Source organism: Charadrius vociferus, unplaced genomic scaffold (assembly GCF_000708025.1).
Source record: "Charadrius vociferus isolate BGI_N301 unplaced genomic scaffold, ASM70802v2 scaffold566, whole genome shotgun sequence".
NCBI classification, from domain to species: Eukaryota; Metazoa; Chordata; class Aves; order Charadriiformes; family Charadriidae; genus Charadrius; species Charadrius vociferus.
In genome coordinates this window covers 140,617-165,882 of record NW_009649031.1, presented here as the reverse complement: position 1 = coordinate 165,882, position 25,266 = coordinate 140,617, and the positions used below count along the sequence as shown (strand labels likewise).

The window sequence follows — 25,266 nt, the reverse complement described above, 5'->3', positions numbered from 1 at the left end:
AGTCAAGAAAAAAAAAAAAATAGTACTGTGCTTTAGTACACGTAACCTTTTTGGTAAAACATTCTGAAAAGCTGCCAGTTAGCAACACTGTGGGTTAGAGATAATGCAGGCCCTGCCAGGGGATGTATATCCTAAGATTTCCTTTCTGACCCTGCTGCCACCTTGAATCCGGCAGAAGAGGTCTTCAAGTCAACTCGCTGGTTTTATTAGCCTTCGCAGACGCAACAGGACCCTCCTCTGTTCACCACTCCTCCTTCCCTGTTTGCTACCCCCGTTACACTCGTTATCCCAACCTCACCCTAGCAGCTTCCTCTCCCCATCTCCAAACCTCCGCAGGGGCATCTTCTCACGCAACATGGAGGGCAGCGAACAAGTGATAAAAAGGAGGGTGTCTAACCAGTTACTTTACTCTGCTTCCCTCAGGAATTCAGATTATGGCGATTACTGTATTTTTCTATGCATACCCAGAGGTTATCCAAGCACACAGGTTATTGAGGATAACTTTCACAAACCACCCATTTTATCGGGGACTGAAATATCCAAGTGAATATACTATCATACAAATTTTAAAATTTTAAGTCAGTGTCCTGTTATCCTTGAAATCAGTAACAATATTTTCATCAACGCCCTTTTTTTTTTAATACTGTCTAAAGTGCCTGACTTTTGGGTTTTGGAATAACTTCTTCCCATTTTCTGAAACACTCAAATTGATTTGTCTTCTAGTGAAAAGAGACTCCTGGACATTTTAATATTCCACAGAGACTGGAATTGACAGACCACATAACAGAGCTTCTAAAAATGAAACCCATGCTAACCTTACAGTGTCAAGAAACTGTACCTTAAATTCACCTTCCTAAGGAGTGATGTCTTCTATAGCTTAAATATTTACTTTTTAAAACTTTGCTACCTACAGTTTTAAAATTAGTTTTACTTATATCAATTCAGATCTAGGATGATGGTGATGATTTCAAATTCAGCTCTGCAAAGGTTAAATTTTAATCTTGATTACACATATGCTGACCTTTCAATAACTTATTTCAGAGCCATACACTACACTTGTAAAATGTTAAGCTGTAGGAAAGAAAATAATGTAAAACTTCAAGTACATGGGTTTATTAATATTTTTTAAATATTTCCATCATCATCATTTTGTTTCGTTTCATTCACTTACCACATTGTGGGAAAAACAGGGATGAAATGACTCTGTGACATACATTCAAAAAAATGCAGGAAATCTGGGTATCACTTCACATTACTGCTTTGTTCACGTGCACGAACAAGATTTTAGAGTTATGTTTAGAGATCAAAACCATTGAAGATTAAGAAAGAAATAATATGGAGCTACTTAATCCACTTGGTTGGAGTCTTCAGAAAAAGAAACAAACTTTAATGAAAGCCTCCTTCAGAAATTACTGGTTTTAAAGATTTTACAGCTAAGATGCTACTAACATCCTTTCAATGACCAAAAGAGCTCCATAAATATAATTTTCTTATTTAGTGAATACTGAAGGAAAACACTATTACAACACAGCATTTCTACACATTGGGAATTTCCCTTGTTCTAGTTAACTTAATTTTTGGCCTTTATCATGACCTAAGTAAAAAGTAGGTACAAATCCCACTGAAGTATGTGTCTAAGCAAACCCAGCTCTGCTAAGGCGCATACCCAAGTTTCCATTGTTTCCAGCAACAGTAGATGATAAGGCTTTGGAGAATTCATCCCAGGAGCCTGAAGCACAGTCATCTCTGATCCTCTCTCTCATCAGAGAGCCATTCTTAAAACTGAAACACACAACCATATCATATGCATTTTCCAAAACATTTGGCTCTAGATTTTTAAAGGCTTTTTAAAATATATTGTTTTACTTAATATTGGTGTTTATTGTATCAGCTGAATACAGCTGGGCAAGCGAGAAGATACAACCATTTCTTCATTATGGAAAGAGATGGAGAGAGAGAAAACTGTATCTAGAGAGAAAAACCTCTAGATAAGAGGGAAAACAAATATTACAGGACGTGTTGAGGAACGCAGTGCAGAGATGCTGCTATACATCTCTCCAATGAGTCAGCCTAGATTCAGTCTGGCAGGCCACGCTAAATCCAGGCTACCTCTGAACAGCTAAGGCACGTCCTCAGAGAAGTACTCTGACACAGTGCTGAAAAGACCATTCTGAAATGACTGCAAGGAGGAACAAGAGTGTCTCTACATTGCATTTATCATTTCAGGAACATGGTACCGGCATGGAGCCAGGTTGGGTCCAATAAGACTTGTGAGGACTAGCTCTGTGCCGTGATCTGGCAAAGGAAAGCACCAAAGCTGCATCTGCATGGTCCTGGTCCAGACCCAATAAACCATGCTGTAAAATATGTATCTGTTCAATGTTTACGGTCTTTGCACCCTTTATGCATTCACTTCCTTCATCTCCTCTGTGACTAACACTCCTGCAAAATATGTCTTTTCTTAGACAAAGTTTTGCCTGCAAATACCTGGAAAACATTAGTGCTGTTGGGTTAGGGGTCTCTGACATTAAGTTAGAGCTTGCTGACTTGTAGGGTTTGAGTAGACCTACCCATACTTCATCAGCCTTGTGCTGTGCAGAGAATGTTGTTGCTGATGAGCAGGCGTACATTGTGTGCAAGGCATGGATTCACCAGGTGCCTACAGATTTCTCTCATGCCGATGTCATGTGGCATTTCGATACTTGGGTGGGAGTGTTGATCTGCTGGAGGGCAGAAAGGCTCTACAGAGGGATCTGGACAGGGTGGAATGTTGGGCTGAGGCCAACTGTAGCAGATTCAACAAGGCCAAGTGCCGGGTCCTGCACTTGGGTCACAATAACCCCATGCAGTGCTACAGGCTTGGGGAAGAGTGGCTGGAAAGACGCCAGGCAGAAAATGACCTGGGGGCATTGGTTGGCAGCCAGCTGAATATGAGCCATCAGTGTGCCCAGGTGGCCAAGAAGGCCAAGATCATCCTGGCCTGTGTCAGTAATAGTGTGGCCAGCAGGACTAGGGTGGTGATTGTCTCCCTGTACTTGGCACTGCTGAGGCCCCACCTTGAGTACTGTGTTCAGTTTGGGGCTCCTCACTACAAGAAGGACATTGAGGTGTTGGACCATGTCCGGAGAAGGGCAACAAAGCTGGTGAGGGGTCTGGAGCACAAGTCTTTTGAGGAACGGCTGAGGGAACTGGGGTTGTTTAGCCTGGAGAAGCGGAGGCTGAGGGGAGACCTTATCACTCTCTACAACTACCTGAAAGGAGGCTGTAGCAAGGTGGGGGTCAATCTCTTCTCTCAAATAACAAGCAATAGGACAAGAAGTAATTGCCTCAAGTTGCACCAGGGGAGGTTTAGATCAGATATTAGGAAAAATTTCTCCACAGAAAGGGTTGTTAAGCATTGGACCAGTGGCTGAATCACCATCCCTGGAGGTATTTAAAAGGCGTGTAGACATGTTGCTTAGGGACATGGTTTAGTGGTGGTTTTGGCATTGTTAGGTTGATGGTTGGACTCCATGATCTTAAAGGTCCCTTCCAACCTAGGCAATTCTATGAAAGCAGTTTGAATACTCTCCCACACAGAGTTATTAGAGCAACTCAGCAGAGGAAAGGCACAGAAATAGGCCAAGGAAATTATTGAACTTACTCGGTAGCAGCAGCTGAAGATACTCAAGTTTTCTGTACAAATATGCTGCCTGGTAGCTCGGGCACTCTTTTTCTACTAACCCAGGTAAGTTCCCTACTAACTCCATTATTTTATTAAAACGGGGCATTGGTGTCAGGGCAGTGTCAGGGTAGAAATTGCTAGGCAGAGGGAACAGGAACTCTTTATATCTGCACAGCTACAGAAATATCTTGTGTTCTGAAAAGCAGGTTTGGGCTTCTGCACATACTAGCCTGCAGTAAAAGAACGGCAGTATTAACAGTTATTCAGAAAAATGCCTCAGCATCTCCTTTTATATTACAAACAGTTTGTTTACACAGCTCTTACACACAGCAACAGTGAGGAAAAATATTGGGGAAAATGAGAAACTTGAATGTAAAACTTTTAAAAAAAAACCCAACTGCTGGGAAATCATACTATGAAACTCAGTAACTTGCAATTGACTTCATGCTTTTGAACTCAACTTCATGAAGAGTTGCCACTGTCATCTACAGTATCCTGTTACTGTACAGGTAAGACTCAACATTACAGCTAAAGGGCAGATTTGAGCTTTGCTGAGGTTTTGACTTACAAGCACCTACAATGCAGGGGATTTAGACACAAAATTTATCTGCATATTATTTGTAAATATTTGCCTAAATACTACGACCCATTTTGGAAGTTGAATACAGTCACTGAAGACCGTGACTCAGTGAGAAAAAAACAGCTTCATGCCATCTTCCCACCTACTTGTCTGGCGAGGGGCCAAACAATTCCCAAATCATACCAGCCAAAAGCTACCATGAGGATCATTCTCTCAGCTGGGCTTCTCGAGATCTCAGTATTTTCCACGTGCACGGCCTAATATGTCCCTGAACACCACTGATTATAGTCTTCTATGAAAAGGGAGTCTCCACCTGTCCTGTTATGTCCCCTGTGGGCCACTAGAAGAGCACAGATTTATATAGTCTGGTCAAGCTTCTGACATTTCACATTATTGTATTTCAAAAGATTGTTATTCTGTACATTAAATGTATTACCTTAGATTCATAGTGAACTGGCTCTATGTATACATAAACATAATTTCAGCTTTTTATTGCCATGAGAGTTTATCCTCCACAACACTGCAGTTTCAGTTACTCAAATTAAACAATAGGAATGCTATAATGTTGATGCAACAGTTTCGGCAATAGATTGCCATATACCGTACAGAATGCTGAATGTTCTATTCATTATCATTTTGCAAAAGAAATAAAAAACGCTAACACAGAGAGAGAAATATATATTATTGATCCCAGATGTACAAAAAAATAAATTATATTACCATAGAAGTGCCATATATGTTTGAGAATCAACAGGATTGCAGAGGATATGACCTTCTAAGGCAGGAGTTGGTTCTTGGATCCACAGAAACAATGTGTCACTTGTGCCAAGGCTAATCTGGAGGGGAAAAAAAAAAATAATTGAAGCGTTATCACAATGTGCATGGAAAGCAATACAGAAATTAAATTAAAACCATTTGTTATTACCACTAATTGTTTTTAAATTACACATTAAGTCAATTGGATTTGTGTTGAAGCTAGCTCTGACTTAGGTTGTCACACCAGTGAAATACATACTAGATGGAGACTTAGGTTTTAATGTCTGGAGCATTAGTTAAAAATAGTCACAAGAGTTTACTTAAAATCTTTCAGGCAGCTTACAGATTGATAGAAATAAAACAGTGTGAATCCAATATACCGAAAATCAACACTAGCACATAAGTTTAACTGATAACCTGCAGCTATTTTACATTTTATCTATTTCATTTATCCGGGAATATGGACAGTTTCCGGGAATATGTTTTGACTTACCGCAATATCTCCTTCTTGAAGCCTCATCCCTGCCAATGATGCTGAAAGAGTCAGAACACCAGATAAAATGTTACTCGTTTGACGCAACTATAGCATGTTGCACGAGACATCATAATACATCATATTCACCATCTCAAAGTACAATATAAATGGCAAATATGCTCATGATGGACTTGGCCTATACACTGTAAAAAATGGGCAACGTGTCTGGGTGAGGGAGTGATTTTTAACACAATCAAAACGTTCAAGTCAAAAGACTACAGAACTGCATGATTCTCTAATGTTTTTTGTGTTCAGGTTTTAAATACAGTGCCCCCTTACTTAACAACACTCTTTAAAGGAGAAACACTCCCACTTACATCAGACTACTCACATATTTATTGGACTAAGCTGGATTTTAATCTCAAGAAGAAAAACTGGACTTTTGGGAAATGCAAAGTTTAACCATCTCCCAGAATATTAATGTAAAAATATACCACAATGAAGTCTCCATTTTGATTCAAACCTGCATATGCTACTGTAATACAGATAAGTATTTTATTTTCACAGTCTTGAGAAACAGACGACTTCGATCTACGCTGAAACAAGTCTCCAGGATTCAAAAAACTAACCCTAAATTAACACCTTCCCTTACACTAAGATCTATCAGTCTGACAAAAGGACAGCTCTAATACTTACAGAAAGCTTACGAGGTCCATCTCCACCTTTATTGTTTGAAAAGATACAGCAGCAATTTTTTTTAATTTATATTTTCTAAGTTAAAATGTTAGCAGTTCATAGTAAGAATAGTTTCTCAGGGGCAGGCAAAGCAACACTGAAGTTATCAAGAGGCAAACGAAGTCACCTCTAATTACTAAGCAAAAGAGAATTCATTTGTCATACCCAGCTTACCCCAGATGTCTACACCTCAGAAGAACCAGTGATGGAAGGCTGTTGGAAAAAGGTATTAATGCTGATAAACACAAAATTCTTTCCCTGTATAGGGAGCATCTGAGAATCAATAAGATTGATTTAGAATTTTAGTACGTACATAATCATACTCACTGAATCTTATACATTTAATCATCTCACCTGGATTGTCTCCTGTAAATGCTACTATTTTACAGTCTGGGCTAAACCCATAACGCTGACTATAATATGGAGAAATGGGTCCCTAAGGAAAGAAAGGGAGAGAGAAGGAAAAAAGCTCAAAAAAATGGAAAGTAATCTTACAATGTACGACACAATGTGTTATAACATAGAACCGAAAAAAACCCACAGCAGCTGTAATAATAATTTCTGTGTACTTAAGGTACGAATTAATATTTTAAAGATTTTGAACCCATTTTTTTTTGTTGTTGAGAACCTCACAGAAATACCCTCTGATTAGACTTTGAAATAGGTTAAGTAAATAGTAGCATTTTAGCTTTGGGTCTCTCTCCCATTATTCACATCAAGTAACATGAGCACAACCATCTATTTTGCACACATACATGAATATTAATACATAGAAATTAGAAATTCAATGCAAACATAAGAGGAAACACAACATTAATATACATCACAACAGCAAATGCTGGAATATGACCCCTATTATTTTAGGGGTCAAGAACTGTATTCTTTTAAGCCACATTTGATAGCCATAGAGAAAAAAAACAGAAGAAAACTATACATAAAAAATATAAGGACATTTATAAGGATTTTTTGTACGTTCCTCTCCATTTCAGAAGATCAGCACTGAATTCAGATGGATCAAGCGATGGGTATCTACACCCTCCTACATGTGCAACAGCAAAAGCAATAGCTCGTTTTGTGCTGGGTAGTAAGACTAAATTCATTTACTCTAAGAGATGCGTGGCTTGATTTGATTTCACCATTACGCTACATGAACTGAGGAGCTTTAAATATCCCAAATTATTCACAAAGATTACCTCATTAACTTTACAAACGGTTTAAAACAAGGTCCCTGTCAAGAAATGCAAATGTTGGGCTCTGTTTCTGCAGTAATAAATACCGTGCACAGTTCTGCAGTGACCAGGTGTTTGTGGGCATGAAGGGAGACCCCAAAGATTCTTATCCCTGGAGCATCTACCAAGAGTTTTCTCATCATAGCTCAGGGCATGCAAGAAACCAAAGGTGACCAATGATGAAAGCTACAACAAACACCAGCTACCACTCAGTTTTCAAAGATGTCTGTTTCTGCTCTGGCATACATATTCACAACACGCCTGGAAATACTAAATCAAGCAGCATAGCTCTGAGGATGTCTGTGCATGCACACTTGCGCGCACACACAAGTACACTCCAAGAAAGTACTATTAACAGAACCCTCAGCACAAAGCTCTATTTGTTGCTTACAACTCTTCTAGACAGGCACATACCAGGACTGAATGGGATGGTACAGGGCATCCTAGTTTCTCCTCTAATCCAGGTGCACAAGCATCAAGGCAGGACGCTGACCATACCTTTTCCCAAATCTGCAGCAAGTTCATACCAGAACCTACAAGACAGATCAAAACAAGAGGCATATATCATTAAACAGAAGATAGTACTGTATCAGAAAATTCCATCTCATTACAGGCAACAGAAAATTTATGGATATTTTACATTCAAAGAGAATCTTTACACCTCTTCTAAGCATAAAGGATATTGATGATTCAGCCTCTGGATAGCTTTCACCTGTAAAGGCAGCAGAGAAGGCTTCTCTGATGCACACTGCACTAGATAATTCAGTTATTCCCAAATCAAGAGCAAAAGGAAGAACATGGATGCCTCCCAATCAACCCGTCCCCATATCTTCCACCTTAGACAAAGACTTCACTACAGCTACCTAATGGTGATGCAGCAATGTCATTTGAAGATGTGTCATGCTCAGGAGACCTACCAATGAAGAAATTGCCCCCTGGCTGTTATGGCTTTACACTACTTCTAGAGTATCATTTAAGCATCTAAATCCATGCTGACTAATCTTCCTTGATATCAATGTTTCCTTCTTCAGATGACCAAACAAAGGCTTAGAAGTCACAAAAAAAACAAGCCTTTCTACGAGGAAATACATGAATCTTGAAATTTTCCTGGAAAAGTCCCTAATTTAAAAGGCCAAGAACCCCTTTGCTAAATCAAATTACCCAGTGAGCAACAGAAAAGTTAAATAAACAGGAATTTTACTAGAGAAACGTCAGGTTTTGTTTTCTGTGGTTCTTTGAAAAAAAAAAATCATTTTTCCCTCCTGCAAGCCTAGAGAAACAATTAACCAGTATCCTCCAATGCAATTTTGCAAGACATAAGGACAGCGCCCAACCTTTTCTGCATAAAGCAGGAAAAACACTAACCTTTATAACTGAAAAGGCCTAAGTTTATATCATATAGAAAGAACACTTCAGTTTATTAACCAGTTGATATAGTTGCACAAAGACTTTAATATGCCCTGAAAAAAGAAAGATGAGATAGTTTACCCCACCCTCAGAAACTCATTTAAAAGATGCAAAACAACTGTTTTACAAGAACTATTAACCTGTTGGCCTGGATTCATCCTACCCAACTGTGGGCACTTGCATGAGAATCTCTAGTCAGTGCAAAACAAAGACCAGAGCCAAATGTTCCCTGACACTGCTTCTCTTTCTCCTTTGATTATACAGGGAGTGATGCACAGTGATTTCCTAACTCAAGCACCTCTGGTCACAATCTACACTGCTACGTTTAACATATCAAATAAGTCATAATCTCAGAAGTAAGGAAAAACAAAAAAAAAAGAAGAAAAAAAAAAAATCAAAGGCAGCCCTTTGACTTGTCACTCCAAAGGTCAATAGCGAAGGCCACGGTCTAGTAAGAACTGAGGAAAGGGATGACTAGGAATCAGTACTTCACTGCAAGCATCACTGACTTTTAACATAAAATGACCAGGAGTACAATCAGGACTTACTAAGATTTACTACATATACAAAAGTATAAGTGCTTCAAAGCTGGGGGGGGGGGAACAAAAAACACACCACACACCACACCAAACAATTTCATTACAAAGACCAAACAATGCAGACTAACTGGTTTTATTAATCAACAAACTAAAGATCAATATTTGCATACATTGATAAACAGTTAAGTGCGTCTGTATTACAGCACTCTGGATTGCCTTTTCAGTGAGCTAAAATCATAAGCAGCGTAACTCTGCTGACACCACGAAAGCTACATGAGAAGTAAATTCAGCCCACCACACTTCCCTTTGAAAAGGCTTCAGTTCAAAGCGTCCTTGTTTGATAGAACAACAAAAACAAGTATGCTAAGCTATGATTTGCCTAAGGCTCTTAGAAAAGCATTTCAAAAGATAAAGCTTCTCTAGGTCAAGAACTGAATAGCTGTTCTTTAAGGTGTCTTCTAAAAGAAACAATGCCTCAAGTGTTCAAGTTGTTTAGGTCCCAAATGTATCTTACTTTTAACATCTGCACAATATAAATGAAAATCATTCTTCATTCCACTAGAACGTAATTTGATTTTTTTAAAATCAATCACCCAGGGTGCTCAGCCATTCATGAGGAGTGATTTGAACCTTACGAGATTGGACCTTTAAAAAGAAAAAAAGAAAAAATCCTGAAACTGAATAGCACATTTCCTACAATAACCTGCAAATTTAAAGAGATAAGTTATTGTGCAGAGCTATACAATTTGACAGGGTCTTTTAAAGACGATATGACCTGAAGTTAAACCTACAGAAATGAAGAATAGGTCTATTATCTGAACATTATTTTGAGAGATGCATCTTAAACTACAATATACAGGTGCAATGTAAAAGATCAAGTGAATTGCAAGAAATCGTAAATGACAAGAAAACAAGTTTTTCAGCTGGAACCAAATAACTACTGCATACATTATAATTATATTTTATTACTGGAATTAGAATTCTCTCTCATTATGTTAGCAGAAGAAAAGAACGAACAAGACAAAATATAGCTTACAATGACGAAAAATCTTTTGTCTTGTAAAGAGAACTATAACATCCTGCTTAGTTCTCTTATCTTTTTTTCACACAAAGATTTAATAATTTTACATGCTCTGAACAGTAGATAACATTTATTCAAGTTCCATAAATATCCAGAGGTGTAACAGAACAGGCTCTCCTAGAGCTGTTTGAAAGATGCAACACATTTTCTAAGAAAATTTCCCAGTGAAGCAAATTTTCATTTTCTTTAGTTTAAAATGTTCTGGGTTTCAACCAAACACAGAAATTTGCGTGTTCCAAAAATGAAGCAGCATGGATTTACAAAAAAAAAAAAAAAAAAAAAAGGAAGGAAAAAACCCAACCAATATATTTTTTAATGCTTATATTTTTAAAAATTTGAATCAAAATTAACACTTCACTCTCACTGAAAAATAACAAGTCAACATAATTCTTTATCAGAAAAAGTACCCTGGAGATCTCATCATCTCTATTTGAAACGCAGGACATGAGCTCGTTCTGTGGGTTACTAAGAGGCTGGAGTGCTCTGTATTTGGGCCTACTGAGAAGCAAAGTACAAATCTCCAAATAGTTCTTGTTGCAAATGACACACAAAAAAAATAAAATTTAGCTGTGAAAATACATGGCTAACAGAACAGGACCAGAAGATAGATGTAATAATCTCACAACTGCTGCAAAACAAGCATGGATTGCCTTGCAGTTCTTGAGGTCTCAAGTATAAGTGGGAGATCTGATATTGAATAAGTTGTCCATTAGCTAAAATGGAGGTGTCATGCCTTTTCCTATGAGCTTTGATTGAACAACAAAGGAGAAAAAATTAGTTGGTCTTAATAGATGGGTGTCAACTGCGGCTCTAGAATGCAAAATTTCCTTAGAGAGCCTTGTTATCTAACCTTTCGGCTCCGAAATACATCTTCTCTAAGTTTCAGAGCAGGAATCAAAAATGCTATTTAGAAATAACAGCACAGCTCCCAGGAAGATGGTTTCCTTTGTAATTGCCAAAGCTGGGTAACTGAGATAACACACACCAGGAAAGAGAGACACTAGCCTTGTCCCTTTTTTGTCTTTGTTATGATGAATAGAGAGATATGGAAGGTTAAAATGTTATTTAACTGAGTTTAGGATTTTTTTGCTTGGTTTATGCTTTTTTCTCTGGTTCATTTTGAGATGATATTTCTGTTGCAGATCCATACTCCAGTTAGGTAAGGGAAAAATAATCACAATATACATCTTGTTCACATCCTGCGCAACTCAGAGTTATACCAGCAAAACCAAAGAACAAACATCAGAACTATGAAGTCTAGCTAAAAAATCCACAACTTTTCATGCTTTTAAATAGATATTTCAACATTCCTGTAGACATCATAGAGCAATGAAAAAAGGTACAATTTCATTGAAGAATATCATCTGTGGATCCATTTTGTAGAAATGGGAATCATAGTATGATGGGGATAAATAAGCACAGGTGACAGCACTATCAAGACTATCAACAAATGGAAAGGAATAACTTAGCTTAAAATCTAATATACTTGTCATTAAAGACTGAAAATAAGTAGCAGAGACCCTGTCCCCCTTTTATGTGAGGTGGGGATGGAAAGGAAAATTTCCTTGTTGAATTGTTACCGCGAGAAATGCCCCACACTTACCATCACTGTAATCGATAGGTGCATAAGCTCCTAGGAAAAGGGAAGCTGCAAAACTACTAACCAAAGAGATTCTCTGAAAATAAAAAAAAAAAAAAGTGTGAGATAGTAAGTTCCATCAGTATTCACTTAAAAAAAAAAAGTGTGAGATAGTGTGTCCCATCAATATTCACTACAAGAAAAGTAAACGATTAAGTAACTGGAAGCAGCAAATGTTAATAGATGCTTAATGTTAGGCACAGAAAGCACAAAAAAATACACCTAGAAGGATTATTCAGTTCTATCTTACTGCCTAAGTAATACTGCAGATATCAATCTAAAAGTAACCCCATGATAAAAGCTGTTAATAGCTTTGCATTCTGAAACATGGAAAATACACCTAGCATACTAGCATACTTTATGTTATCGTGAATTAATTCACGACTTCGGTGTATCACAGAATCTCATTTAAAGAAAAAACACCTACTAAAGGGGAAAAACAAAACCAAACCCAACACCAATCACCCCCTGTATGGTGACACCAGGGGAAATGCCCAGAAACCATGCACTGGGGAACCCAGAGCACAAGTCTGTAAGTTTTTTTGCAGCCCTGGCAAAGTTCTACTAGCACTTTTACACGAATTCTTACCTTCCTCCCAGCTGAGACCGCAGACCTCCCAGGAGTTACTCCCAGGAGCTGGTAATAATCAGCTTTGAACTGAACCTCTACCTGCAGCTCTGCCTCAGGGTATGTTCCAACAACCCATTAAATCCAGCTGTAGGGCTTCTAATACCGGCAAATGCCCCGGCCACATTACACAACACACTGATCCAATACGAACTTGCTTCCACTTCAAATCTGCTAGGCAAACTACCAAGTTAACTGGCTACCACCAAGCTTTCTACAGGATCAAGTATTATCTGTTCCCAAGAAGCTGGCGTAAAAGCTGACAAATTTCTCATTGTGTGCTCTAATGAACAAGTAATATGATTGTCACCCAATAACTAATCAAAATCAAACCTCTACCAGTCGAGTGAACCAGCAGTGACACATTTTTTATTAACGATCACAAAACCACTGCTTCCCACAGCATTCAAAGACAGACTATAGACAGAGCTCTGAGGGGTGGTTATAATGGCCAGGAAACTTAATGATGCACTTGCTCTTCATCTGTCTCTCCCCAAGAATATTTCACATTGTGCTTAGATAACGAAAGCCTACCTTCTGTGGCACCCCAACAGGCACTAGCTGCCTGAAATGGAAGGGAAAGGATGAAGTTAAACTGTGAATCAGCCAGTTTAGCAAGCTGACCTAAAGAAGGAAAAACATCCACCTTCCACATGTCATTGAGACTGCTGAGCTGCTAAGTACTTCCTGAGGTTTCCCAAGAACAATTCTGGCATAGAGATGTTGTGCATGAACACAACGTCTTGCATATCCTTTATTGCTAACAGGTGCCACAAACACAACCAGCCACAAGCTTGGTCTGACTAGTTCTCAGTTCCACGCACCCACTTCCCCTCCACTAACGCATTTTTCTCCAAATTTAGTCTTAAGCTTATGATCAGACTGTATTAGTGCTCTGTTTCACCCCATTGCTTACTAGCATAAAGTTCTAGAACACATACCTAGAAAGAAAACAATGGGAAAAAAAAAAAAAAAAAGGAAGCATCATCCCACAAAATACAGAGTCAACTACAAAACTCACTTCTGCATGAAGTCCCCAAGGGGTCCAATTTTAAAAGCCACAAAAAAATTATGATCAATACTACCAAGAACTGCAGCAATACAGAAACATGAGCAGCCTGGCTTTACTGGTCTGGATGTTTGGCATATTCTAATCACAAGACAGAAGCCCTTCTCTCATTTACATCATATGCGTACGGAGTTTTCACCTTGCTTCAAGCCACGGCATTTCTCTCACAGCTAGATGCAGACTCAACAAACTGAAACAATAATGGAACTGCAAACTGATTTCTCGAAATTAAAAATCAGAAGACAACCAACTACACAATGCAATTCATTTGGAACAATGGAATCAAAATAACTCCTCAAGGGAAAAACTATTTAAAAAGTCTAGAATCAATTGCAGGCTTTTTCCTACGCACATCCGCACGGGTGCCAGCTTTGTATGGCAGAGCAATCACATTTCTGCATGTAAATGGCCAGTTCTAAGTGTGAACATTTCAACTGTGTGCTTAATTACCCGTTTGTGTTTGAACTGCTGTACATACAATTTATTACCACCCAAATGAAAGTCTGGTTTTTAAAACTTCTTCCACAAAGGTAAGATCCAATGCAGCTTGCTATGCTAAATGAAACATGCAAGATCAAACTGATGCCCAATTTTTATCTGCCCAATGACTAATAATTTAACAAAACCAAAAATAAAATAAAATAATCAAATTTTCAATTTTAATCTTAAAACCAAACAAGAATCAAAACACTCTTTACCAAAAAAAGTCTGACATCCCCACAAAATTAATTTTAAAAGATTTTCAACTATGTTTTCCAATAAGTGTATTGAAGTTGAGCCAACCTCAGTTTGCATGTAGACCTCAGGATTCTGGCTGTAAATCTTCGCTATCTGGTTTCCTGTAAAACGCTGAGAAAGAAATGCAAATGCTTAGAAACACAAACCCTAAATGGAGTCAATAATCATTAACTCGGTGTAATGAGTTCAGTACATTGCACTTTGGATATTTAATTTGCCTGATGCATGATGAAAGTCAGCGCACAGCAGGCAATCTGCACTAAACAGGCTATAACGCATAGCCTCATTATGAGAATTTTGCTCACCTTTTGCAAAAAAAAAAAAGCATGTGAAAAAGCATTACGATCCATAATTTACATTTCAGAAATGACACTTCGATGGAATGAATCACACTTATTCTGTGCACAGGAACCAGCACAATTCAAATGCTGCCTTCAAATCCTTGAAAAGGTTTAGGCTACCCAACCTATGTACCTCTCTGAGGCAGGTGAATTGGAAGCAAAGCAAGAAGCTTCATATTCAAAGAAGCAACTCCAGCACAGGCTAATAATAGGTGTAAGAATAATTATTTTTCATCCATGTATTATATCAAATAACAGAAAACTTCTAACACTGAAACCTTAACCTTTAGCAAGTTAAAAATAAACCGTCAGTAGTATGCAAAGTCTGATTTCATCACTGGCCATAAGACTTTGCATGATGATTCAAAAACAGAATCAGCAATTTAGGAGGTTAGAGCCTTATTCTGTTGACCCAACAGTAAGAGTAGCCAGGTGCTGAGATGCCTGGAGGGCAGCCCTGCTCCCACTCCGTAACTCACTGTCACTGTTACAAGAGAGGGAAGTGTCAGGAAGAGGACAAGAGTGACAGGGTACTCTCTGATAGCATCCTGAACTTCTGAAACTCACTTCTCCTAGGTCAACAGCTGCTTGTTAGCCTTCAGGGGACATTAAAAGGCCCATCTTTTAATTGCAGAAGTAACCTAAAGCAGTGATCCGCAAACAGGGAGTTCATAACCCCAAGTAAACTTGTAACACAAACCGGATTGCCATCCCAATGGAAATCTGGCTGCACAGGAGTTTCCAGGGGAGAACCAGGCCCTGAGACTGTAAGCATGGCCACCAAACGCTATTTTGGAACCACTAGCCAAATGCAACTGTTCACCCCAGCTGCTTCCTGCAGCAAAATTTCCAGTGTTTGCCCAATTTCACTTTAAAATTTCCACATCTTCCTTTGTGAGACCACTGCAAAGCACAGTACCGTTGGAGTTTCTTCAAAAACTCTCTCTTTCATAGTCAATGGCTGATAGTTACCTGCTGCGGCACCACCGTAATGGCAGAATTGTTTCTGTCAGGATACTGCTGAGGACTTTCTTCCCATCTGCTCCTTACCTCATAGGCTCGAGATCCAGTGATACTCGCTAGGTGCTCTGCTCCCCCCACGGCTTTTTCCAGCATGCTGCACTGGGAAGCTGTGCTAGAATCCATCCAGATGGGGCTGTTACTGACAGAAAAACAACTCTGCAACAAACAATATCCTTTATTAGTAAGTCTCATCTCTAAGAAGTAATAGCAATACAGCAGACCTACATGTCAGCTCACAGTTCAGTTCTCTGACCTGCCTTCTGGTCTCCTCTTGATAATTACAGGAAAGCAGATATTGGGCAGAATGTTGGTCAGTGGTGAAAAGCCTAACCCAAACTTCAAGCCAGAGGGTGTGAACAGCTTTTTCTGCCATTACTTGACATAACATGCCGCATGATGTCTACTTCACATACCCTGCAGCACGATGTCTCAGTACACTCCTTTGGTAGCCAAAGCCCTGGGCCCTTTTATACAAGTTTAGAACTCCTTTTTAGGACTCCGCCTTTTAGAACTCCTCTCTAAACAATCAGATTATCTTTCTGCAGCTCTACTAACAGATTTCTTTTTAATGACTGGCATAACCATTTGGAGCTTCAACAATGTACTTGTTAAGAGTTTGTGCCCACACAGCATTACACTTCCATCCTTTCAGACAGAAGTGTAACCTGGTCTTTTGGTTTTTAATATTTTCTAATGAAATCGCAAGCACTGCAAGGAAACTCAGGTACAATAGTATTTTTAACAACAGTTATTTGTCAATACAAATATTAAAAAAATGTAAAATATTTACAGGTTGTTTACAACAATATTACATTTCCTAAAAGAACAAACAGGGTGTTACTCTGACACAGAAAGATTCTGAGACGCCCACTGGCACCTGTAAGCTTTTAAAGCAGTATATACTGTCACTCGGGAGAAAACAAAATGTCAAAAGCCCTGGAGGTGAAGGAATAACCAGTACATTCCACTTTACGCTGCAGGGGCATGCAGCTCAGCCAAACAAGAGAAAAGGTTTGCAAGGAGAAAAGCAATGCGTAAGGATCACGAAAAGGACAGCGTAGCTCTCCCTTCAGAGCTCTTCCATGCACATTACCTTTAGTGACTGATGTAAAGGTAGTTCAGATGATGCATTCTTTAAAATTTGTACACTTCCTTTCTTCCAGTACACACTCCCATGTTGCTGTAGAAAGTACAGAAACAGAAGCTGAAGATGCCCTCCCAAACCACAAAGTTCATATCTTGATCTGAATTTCAAACTTTAAGGGACTGAGAACTCTCTCTACACTAGGACCAAGAAAATGAACCTTTTCAAATCAAGTACCTCATTAAAAGACTCTCTAAGATTAAACAAAGTATATACTAAACCAGAAAATGTATGAGTCAGGAGACAATGATGATTTTGAACTATAGCAACTTCTACTGGGAACTATGATTATACTGCTAATCCATGGCGTTAGATACTTTGAGGACTTTTTGAGCTGTAGCCAGGGCTCCACAGTCAAGACTGCTAGTTCTGTGCTATTTCAGCACAGATTCTTCAGTTACATGGCTGCCCCAGTCACCACTAACAGACAGCATAATACTGAGAAGGTTAAATAAGCTCCGTCTCTCAGGCAGCTTCCTCAAGCCAGGCATCTCTAGTTACGCACCAGCGGGACACTCTAGGCAAACTGTAAAGCACCATCCAGTTCTGATGACACCAAGTGCCCAGAGAACCCCCTGCCCACAGAGTACTTGACCACAGTGTCACCCAGATTGTATTTCACATCTCTCTGCCGTTTCTGCAGACAACCGAGACCAAGTTTGTCCCTTCTTTGGGACAAACACTGGCACATCAGTGCACCTCCACAGTGATCCGCAGCATAAAGACAAGGTTTTTCAAAGAAAAAAAGGAGAGCATTTAAGTTGGAAGGGGGCAACTAAATGAATCTGTTCTACCCAAAAGAATGTGAATATAGCACCAAGTTGATACCCCCAACCTGTTGGAGGACAGCTAAAATAAAGGGAATATGGGCAATGTGGAAATGCATTTCCTTTTTTCACTTGAGTAAGCTGGGGTTACTTGGCAGTCCCTAACTTCTGTTCCACTGAAGAATTCATAACAGAGCCTTGATACCAGCTATGATTTTCAGACATTTTGCTCAGACTTCCAACTGAAGTCAATGAAACATGGAGATCAAAGCAAGAGCCTTTGATTAATTAGTCCCAGATATATCAAGATGAATAACCTAAACCTCGTGCGTCAGAATTAGCTATCGCTTTGGTGCTGTCCTCACCCTGAATATCATCTGTGAAAGTTATAAAAGACTTCCTTGTTTCACTAGAGTACTAGGAGACTGGCTAACTGACTAAATGTCAGGATGGGATTTATAAAGCTCAGAAAAATGGCATTATTCACTACAGGCTAAATCATGGCAGCATCTTTGTCATTTCTGCATCAAAGATTATCATAATTTGGTTTTTGTTGTTCTTAGGCAAATCTCTATCCCAGTCACCAAAACCTGTGCTCAACAGGATGTTACTATGCCTTTAGCAAACTGTGCTCCTCACTATTTTTTCTAACCCATTTCCACAAGCACCTGGATATGCTGAAACTCAAAATCACCCCAGTCATTTCAGAATATGTATGTACACAGAATTTAAACAACAGGAAACCAACTAGTTTAGCAGTATACTAACCTAAGCAGCTGCACTGTAAATATCATCCTCCATTCCCGCTACCCACGAGTGATTGCTTTGTGTGCTTCAGGTTTTAAGTTCCCCTGAAGAACGTGTCTTTTAATGGATGCTTATATAGAAGTTTTGGTCTTACTCAATGTCATATTATGGTCTTCTGCGATACAATTATTTAAATGAAATTTATCATTATGTCTTATACTCTATTGAAGAAATATAGTAAGACTGATTATTTTTTTTTAATAAACTAACCTGGCCAGCACCAGACAAAGCTCTGACTTGAGAGAAGTTAAAGCCCGAAGACTTCATCTTTTCCAAAATCATATCCAGAGCCTACAAGAACACACAGAATCAAAAATGACTGTAACGAGCTATCAAATTATGCATACTCACAATCTCTGGAATTAAACAGTAAATTCATGTCATCACTGATAAGACTTCATTGGCAGATAATGAAAAATTAGCTAATGACTATGGACTTCTCAAGAAGCTGCATAAATTAATTTATTAAGTAAAAGTCCATAAAAGAAAAGTTGAATCACACAAGGAAAAAAAAGATCTTTAAATAAGCTGAATCACAAAGATCCATTCTTTGAAACCTAAATAAGAGGCAAGAGTTAAAGAATTCCAATTCCTTAAAAAGCCACTTCTAAGAGTGCCAGGCACAAATCGGGATTGTCTTTGTCTGTTCTTACTTTTGGAAATCTCTGAAATCTTAACAAGGCGCACCCTGCACCCCAACCTACAAGATGTGAGGTATCCTCAATATCACTGACCCCAGCTGAAAACTCTGAGTCTCTGTAATATAAGGCTAATTTGAGTGAATTTTCGCACTTTAAGCATGTAAGTTAATTTTTTTCTTGCCACATTTACCTGAAGTTCAAAAACAAAAATTAATTTATCTTTACATAGTCTCATTCATATCAGCATTGCAGACTATCTTGACACACAGACCATTGCAAGACTTCAAAGTTTCCCAAGAAACATCGTACACCTATATCATCATATTATTAATTTAATAATTACAACTGTTCCTGTTCATCATGGTTCAAAAGACCAACCACAAGCAAATTTACCAAACCTTTGTTAACTACTGTGGATCGCCAGCTGAGGGTTCTGTGATCTTTCAAATACCTTAACTATTCAAAACACACTAGTAAGACAAATTTACATAGTACCACGTGAGAGCAAGTGTTGCAGAATCTGCACAGAAGCAAGGAAGGCCATCTTTTAAAATAGAAAAGAATGTTGTATTTCAAAATAAACACCAGTCAAAGTGACTGGGAATCACTGAATAAATTGCTCTTTAACCACTTACCATTTGAGACATTAATTGGTTAGCAAAGCTCATTCTAAAAAAATAGTGCAAGTAACCTGGATGCCACAAAAACACAGATTTAAGCTAGGCAAATCGACAGCTGCCCCTTTTGCATACGAAACAACAAGATGAGGGAAAAAAAAGAAAAGCCTTTTTTCAAAAGAGGGAAAGTTGGGAAAGGATTAATCACACGTACAATGCTGTAACAGTAGCGAGCAAGTAAACAAACAAAAAAAACCCTCAAAATGTTAGCAACTTCCACTACGTTTGTTGATAACTAATATTTGCATACCACAGACAAAGAATAACACTTAAAAGAAATGGAATACATGCAAAAGGACTATGTTGATTTGAATGATGAGTTTCACTATTGCTTGGAATACATTTCCATTTCAGTAACAGCAAGGCAGAAGTCGAACTATACACAGCTTGTACATACCTTGACCCACATTAGCACTGGAGAAGTGACTGTCAGTCTGTCACCATGAATATAGACTCCACCTTGAGTCCTACAGAAAAACAGTATTTTCTCTTGGTAAATTCAGCAATTTTTTCCCCGCCAAGCAAAGTTCTTTGATTTTATTAATAACCAAAGAGAGTTTGCAATGCTTTTATGTTAAGAGAAAGGATATGATCAGTGTTTGAGACCTGAAAAAGTAAAAGCCATCTCCTAGGAGGTGACATAAGAGATGTTTGACCCAATTGCAAAGCAAATAATTTGCAAGGAAAGGCTCTGATCCCGAAGTCAGATCTGTGATAGACTCCAATGCTGATACTGCTCATTGGCTCCGTGTAATTCATAGTTATTTCTAAGTTTCCTAACTGTCACCATTAGTGGCTTGAGTCTAGAAGATGAAATTCAACTTTTGCTGTTAAACCATCAAGTAAATAAACATATTTCATTGAAACTTGTGACCACAGATGATGACATTTGTGATTTCTAGTTTATTAACTGAAGTAAACAAATACTGTCATCCTACATCCCATTGGACATTTGGAAACACTGAATTTGTCTCCGAACGCCTTGCAGAAGTTCCCCCCATGCAATTTACTTGCTGTTATCATAGCATTCCACCCTGACACAGAGACGGTGCTTACTTCTGTATCCCAAAAAGAAAGAGTCATGTCCACGAGTCTGAAGTTTCAAAAGAAAAAAAAAACACAAACAACCCACAACAGTTTATTTATACATAATACTTCGGGGTAGGTTTTTCCAATTTATTTCCTGTTGGTAGTTCTTGCCATATTTGCATACCAAGGAAGGCAAGAGCATATGCTACCCTTGCCACATATAAAACATGAACACGGAATGAACTTCTTCCATGTCTCCATGCATATCAATGAGACCAAATAGAGCAACAGCCCCCTCCCCCCCCCAATCTCCAAAGTTCTAAATTATATAATCCAAGTAAAATACAAAAAGCCTTACTTAAATTCCGGAAGATCTTTATCAAAATGAACATTATCCTCATAAATGACTCTCAGCTGTTCATCAATAGCAATGACTTTCAGCTAGAAGATATAAAACAGGATGTTAACAAAAACTAACATTAATTAAATAGCACTGATAACTCATTTTTAATAATTAAGATCCCACAGATGGAATGGGAAAGACTATCACCCCAATCCATACAACTTGTTGAAAGTATGGGAACAATTTTACGTGAAACAAGTTATTACGTGAATTTCCAGTGTGCCATCTATTCAGCAACATGTATATTTGTTTCCTGCCCCATTTTCTCTCTCCTTAATCACACAAGATCAAGATGCAGCCATGTGCTAAAGAACAGCAAACAAATTACCAGGTTTGTAGCTTGCATCACGGTAACCAGTTTTTCCAATTTCTCCAAAGAACACAGTACCTTAGATTAAAGGTACCATATGCCTTTTTTTTCCCCCCCTCTCATTTTTTTTTGCCCCGTCTTACCAAGGAACCTAACAGACCCTTAGGATACCCTGAGGACCTTCTCTGCTCCCCAAATAGTGAGTAAATCAGACTCTACCAGCCTGGGAAAGCCCAGACGGCGTTACACAAGTGTGTTCTGAACTTTTGCAACATATGGAAAGCAACATCGCAAATGGGTAACTCCTTTAAGCTGAGCTTTCTTGTAAGCACAAACTAGAAGAGTACCACAACCTTTCCTTCTCTACCTTCACTCAAGTCACCTAGAACAGAAGAAAAACATTAACAGGCTAGAAGAAAAGCGAAAACGTAGCTCACATTCTGCACATATTTCAACAAGGAAGAGTGCAAACTGCTTCTAAAGAAGCAGACAAAGAACTACAGATTAAATCATCCCAAAGAGCTGTATCCAAAGACCAAGGTCATCCCTGTTTTAGCCATACTAACATAGGGCCATTATTTACGCACTGGCACAACTCATTATCAATCTGATGCCCTGCACTGGCTTAAAACTAGCTCTGACCCAATGCAGCTTAATTGGCCTTCTGCTTGCAGCATGCCCCCCTTAAAACACTCTTGCTCAACCTAACCTGGATGTGTCTTTTCAAGCTACTAAACTTCAGCACAACCATAATAAAGTGATTTATACTCATACGCTTAATTTAAACATATTCAGACCTATCCGCAACTTGGACAAAGTTTCTATTCATAGGGTAGTAATACCCAATTGTGCTGACAAATCAAGATTTCAAGAAGCAACCTGAAGGTTCGTAATCCTACTAATCTTGATTCACACGAGGTCACTAGAAAAGCTGGACTCAGGTGCAAACCCCAGCTCCCAACCTGCCTGATGCTGCAGGCAGAGAGGTCTCCATGCAGAGAAAGGCTATTAGCACTCCTTCTTCCAGGATTAAATGCATCCTTAGCAGGATGGGGAAGCAGGACATGCAGCATATGGCTTCAGATAAGAGACGGGACAAGAGATGAGACGGGAGATGGGACAAATAGAAAGGGATGAAGGATGCGCTTCTGCGAAGCAGAACATGTTAGGACAGTAAGCATACAGCTTCAGATAAGAGATGGGACAGGAGATGGGACAAATAGAAAGGGATGAAGGATGCACTTATGAGAATAGCCGGGCACAAGCAGTGCCCATGTCCCACGGAAGCCTTAGAACACACGAAGCGGGGAATGATTTAGCATCAGCTGCGGGCGGCTGCCGGCTTGCATGAACGCTCCGCACGGAGCGCAAGCGCAGCATCCTGCTGTAAAACGAGGAAAATCTGCAATACAAAACCGTCGCTGGGGAGGGGAAAGGAAAAGAAGCGAGAAAAGCTGCCGGAGAGGAAGGAAGGCCTGTTCTCCGTCTGTGCGAGCCATTGCCCGCCCCTTGCAGCTCCCCGGGGCAAGCGCCGGGGCTGGTCCGCCGGTCCCCCGGTCTCGCTGACCTTTTTTTTCGGGGGCGGGGGGGAAGGTTTGCCCGCCCGGCCCCCCCGGGCAGGCCCCCCCCCCCGGAGTTAATGAGTGCCGGGATTCATTAATTAATGGAAGGCGGGAGTAACCCACTCATCTAGCCCCGAGACGGAGGGTGCGAGAGTCGTGGAGCGGGGAGGAAACCTGATGGCGGGTTGCTGAGCGCCGGGACCGTACGCGAGAGCTGCTGAACACCGGTAATTATGTGCTAATTAATGTAGGGGTTCCCCCCTCCTACGGGTCTGCCGGTGCCGAAGTCGGTGAGAAAGCACCAGCGTACAGTGATCACCCGGTAAACGGAAGCAAAATAAAAACCAAACCAAACAAACAAACAAACAAAAAAAAAGGCAATTTCAACCCGAAGTCCAAAGGAATTCACCAAATTTTAACATTCCGTTAATATGTAGCAGCCCTGTGGCGGTATCACACCCTGACTTTGCACAAACGCACCTCCTCAGTATTCCACAAATAAATAAATAAAAGGCAGGATTGTTACTTTGGCTAAAGTTTTATTTTGCGATTTCCATTATTTTTATTTTTTTTTTTCAGTTGGGAGGGTTTGGGGAGGCTTTAGGGTTTTGCATTACCTACCATAGCCTGTCACAAGCAACGTGGAATTGCTTAATCAGAAGGCAGCTCATCTAAAATATGCTTTCCTGCTACAATCAAGGCTGTATCTCAGCAGAGCCTTAATGAAGTCAAATAGGTTTTGCATGCCCAGGATCTTAAACTGGTTTACAGCACAAATACTTAATGAAATGCCCTTTAAACTATAAAATATTCCTAAATTTTGTCATATACTGAACATTTAAAATACATTTTCTATATTCCCAGTGATTTCTCAAAGCCCTAACTCCCATAGGTTTTAGGATTTCTAGTTATTATCACAAAGACTTTTAGATTTCTAGTTACTATTACAAAGAAAAACTTTTAAAAGATTAATCCTGAAGATGCTCAACCTACAATGCAAACATTCTAATATACTGACTTTTAAACTTAAACCTATAGGTTTTAAGATTTCTAGTTATTATTACAAAGACTTTTAAAGATTTCTAGTTATTATTACAAAGAAAAACTTTTAAAAGTTTAATCCTGAAGACGCTCAACCTACAATGCAAACAAACATTCTAATATACTGACTTTTAAACTGATCTTCCTCTATCATATCACCTTTGAATATTCTGTATTAAGAGTACCCGTATTAGAAATGGGACCACAAAATCTTTACATAAGACAGAGTTTAATTTAAAGTTGTCTGAAAAATATATACAATGTGGCAATCCCTTCCGGATGCAGCGTGTTGCTGGTCTGCATTTTAGAGTCTAACCCTGCTAATTTATCTGAATACTTTGCAATCAGAAAACATCCCAAATGAAGTAAGTGGTAGTATCCGTCCCTTTAAAAATCAAGGTATGTAGAATTGTCACACAGTTTGTAGTTTGTCTTCTTTAAATCAGGCGGCCACTCAGTAGTGGTGGAATCTCCCTCCCCTAAGGAGCATATGCTGGATCGACCTGTCCTGAACAAAGGTCTCACTTAACCAAGAAGAGCCTGTGAAAGGAAATAAAGTTTTTAAAATGTTACCAAGAACTGTTTCCTTAGTGTAACTCTTACCAAACAACAAAGGATCAAATAACACACTGAGGCTGCTTTGCCATCAATTTGGAATGTGGCTGGTGAGCCGGGGAGGAGGGGTTTGCTCTGCCCTTTCTCATGCTGCATATTCCCTATAAACGAGTAACAGATACAAAGGCCGAGGCTTGAAATGCTGCTGTTTTCAAAACATAACTACTCACAAAAATGAAGAGAAACTGAAGTCAGTTCTGAAGAAAGCTAAAGTTGGGGCTGGAATAACCACCCTTGTGTTATCGGATCTCCTTAAATTAGGCATAAGACTGCAAAACAATAGCATAGGAGAATCCACTCAAGGACAGAATGGAATGTTAATCTTGTTACTTTCACTTTTCATGTTTTTCTAGAGAAAATAGGGAA

General features: G+C 39.2%; 1 protein-coding gene across 1 annotated transcript in view; it reads right to left on the bottom strand.

Annotated features, from left to right (window-relative positions):
• XYLB (xylulokinase homolog (H. influenzae)) overlaps positions 1 to 21,718 on the bottom strand; it is an 83,371-nt gene extending 61,653 nt beyond the window's left edge. Inside the window, exons 1-13 of the mRNA XM_009887775.1 lie at positions 21,701 to 21,718; positions 21,328 to 21,410; positions 20,338 to 20,407; positions 18,833 to 18,913; positions 16,998 to 17,084; positions 15,932 to 16,060; positions 14,586 to 14,651; positions 12,070 to 12,142; positions 7,854 to 7,972; positions 6,565 to 6,646; positions 5,494 to 5,534; positions 4,965 to 5,080; positions 1,667 to 1,782 (exon numbers count right to left, since the gene is read on the bottom strand). Coding sequence (XP_009886077.1) covers positions 1,667 to 1,782; positions 4,965 to 5,080; positions 5,494 to 5,534; positions 6,565 to 6,646; positions 7,854 to 7,972; positions 12,070 to 12,142; positions 14,586 to 14,651; positions 15,932 to 16,060; positions 16,998 to 17,084; positions 18,833 to 18,913; positions 20,338 to 20,407; positions 21,328 to 21,410; positions 21,701 to 21,718 — 1,081 coding nt within the window. The remainder of the gene's footprint in view (positions 1 to 1,666; positions 1,783 to 4,964; positions 5,081 to 5,493; positions 5,535 to 6,564; positions 6,647 to 7,853; positions 7,973 to 12,069; positions 12,143 to 14,585; positions 14,652 to 15,931; positions 16,061 to 16,997; positions 17,085 to 18,832; positions 18,914 to 20,337; positions 20,408 to 21,327; positions 21,411 to 21,700) is intronic.
• Positions 21,719 to 25,266: the final 3,548 nt, after the last annotated feature.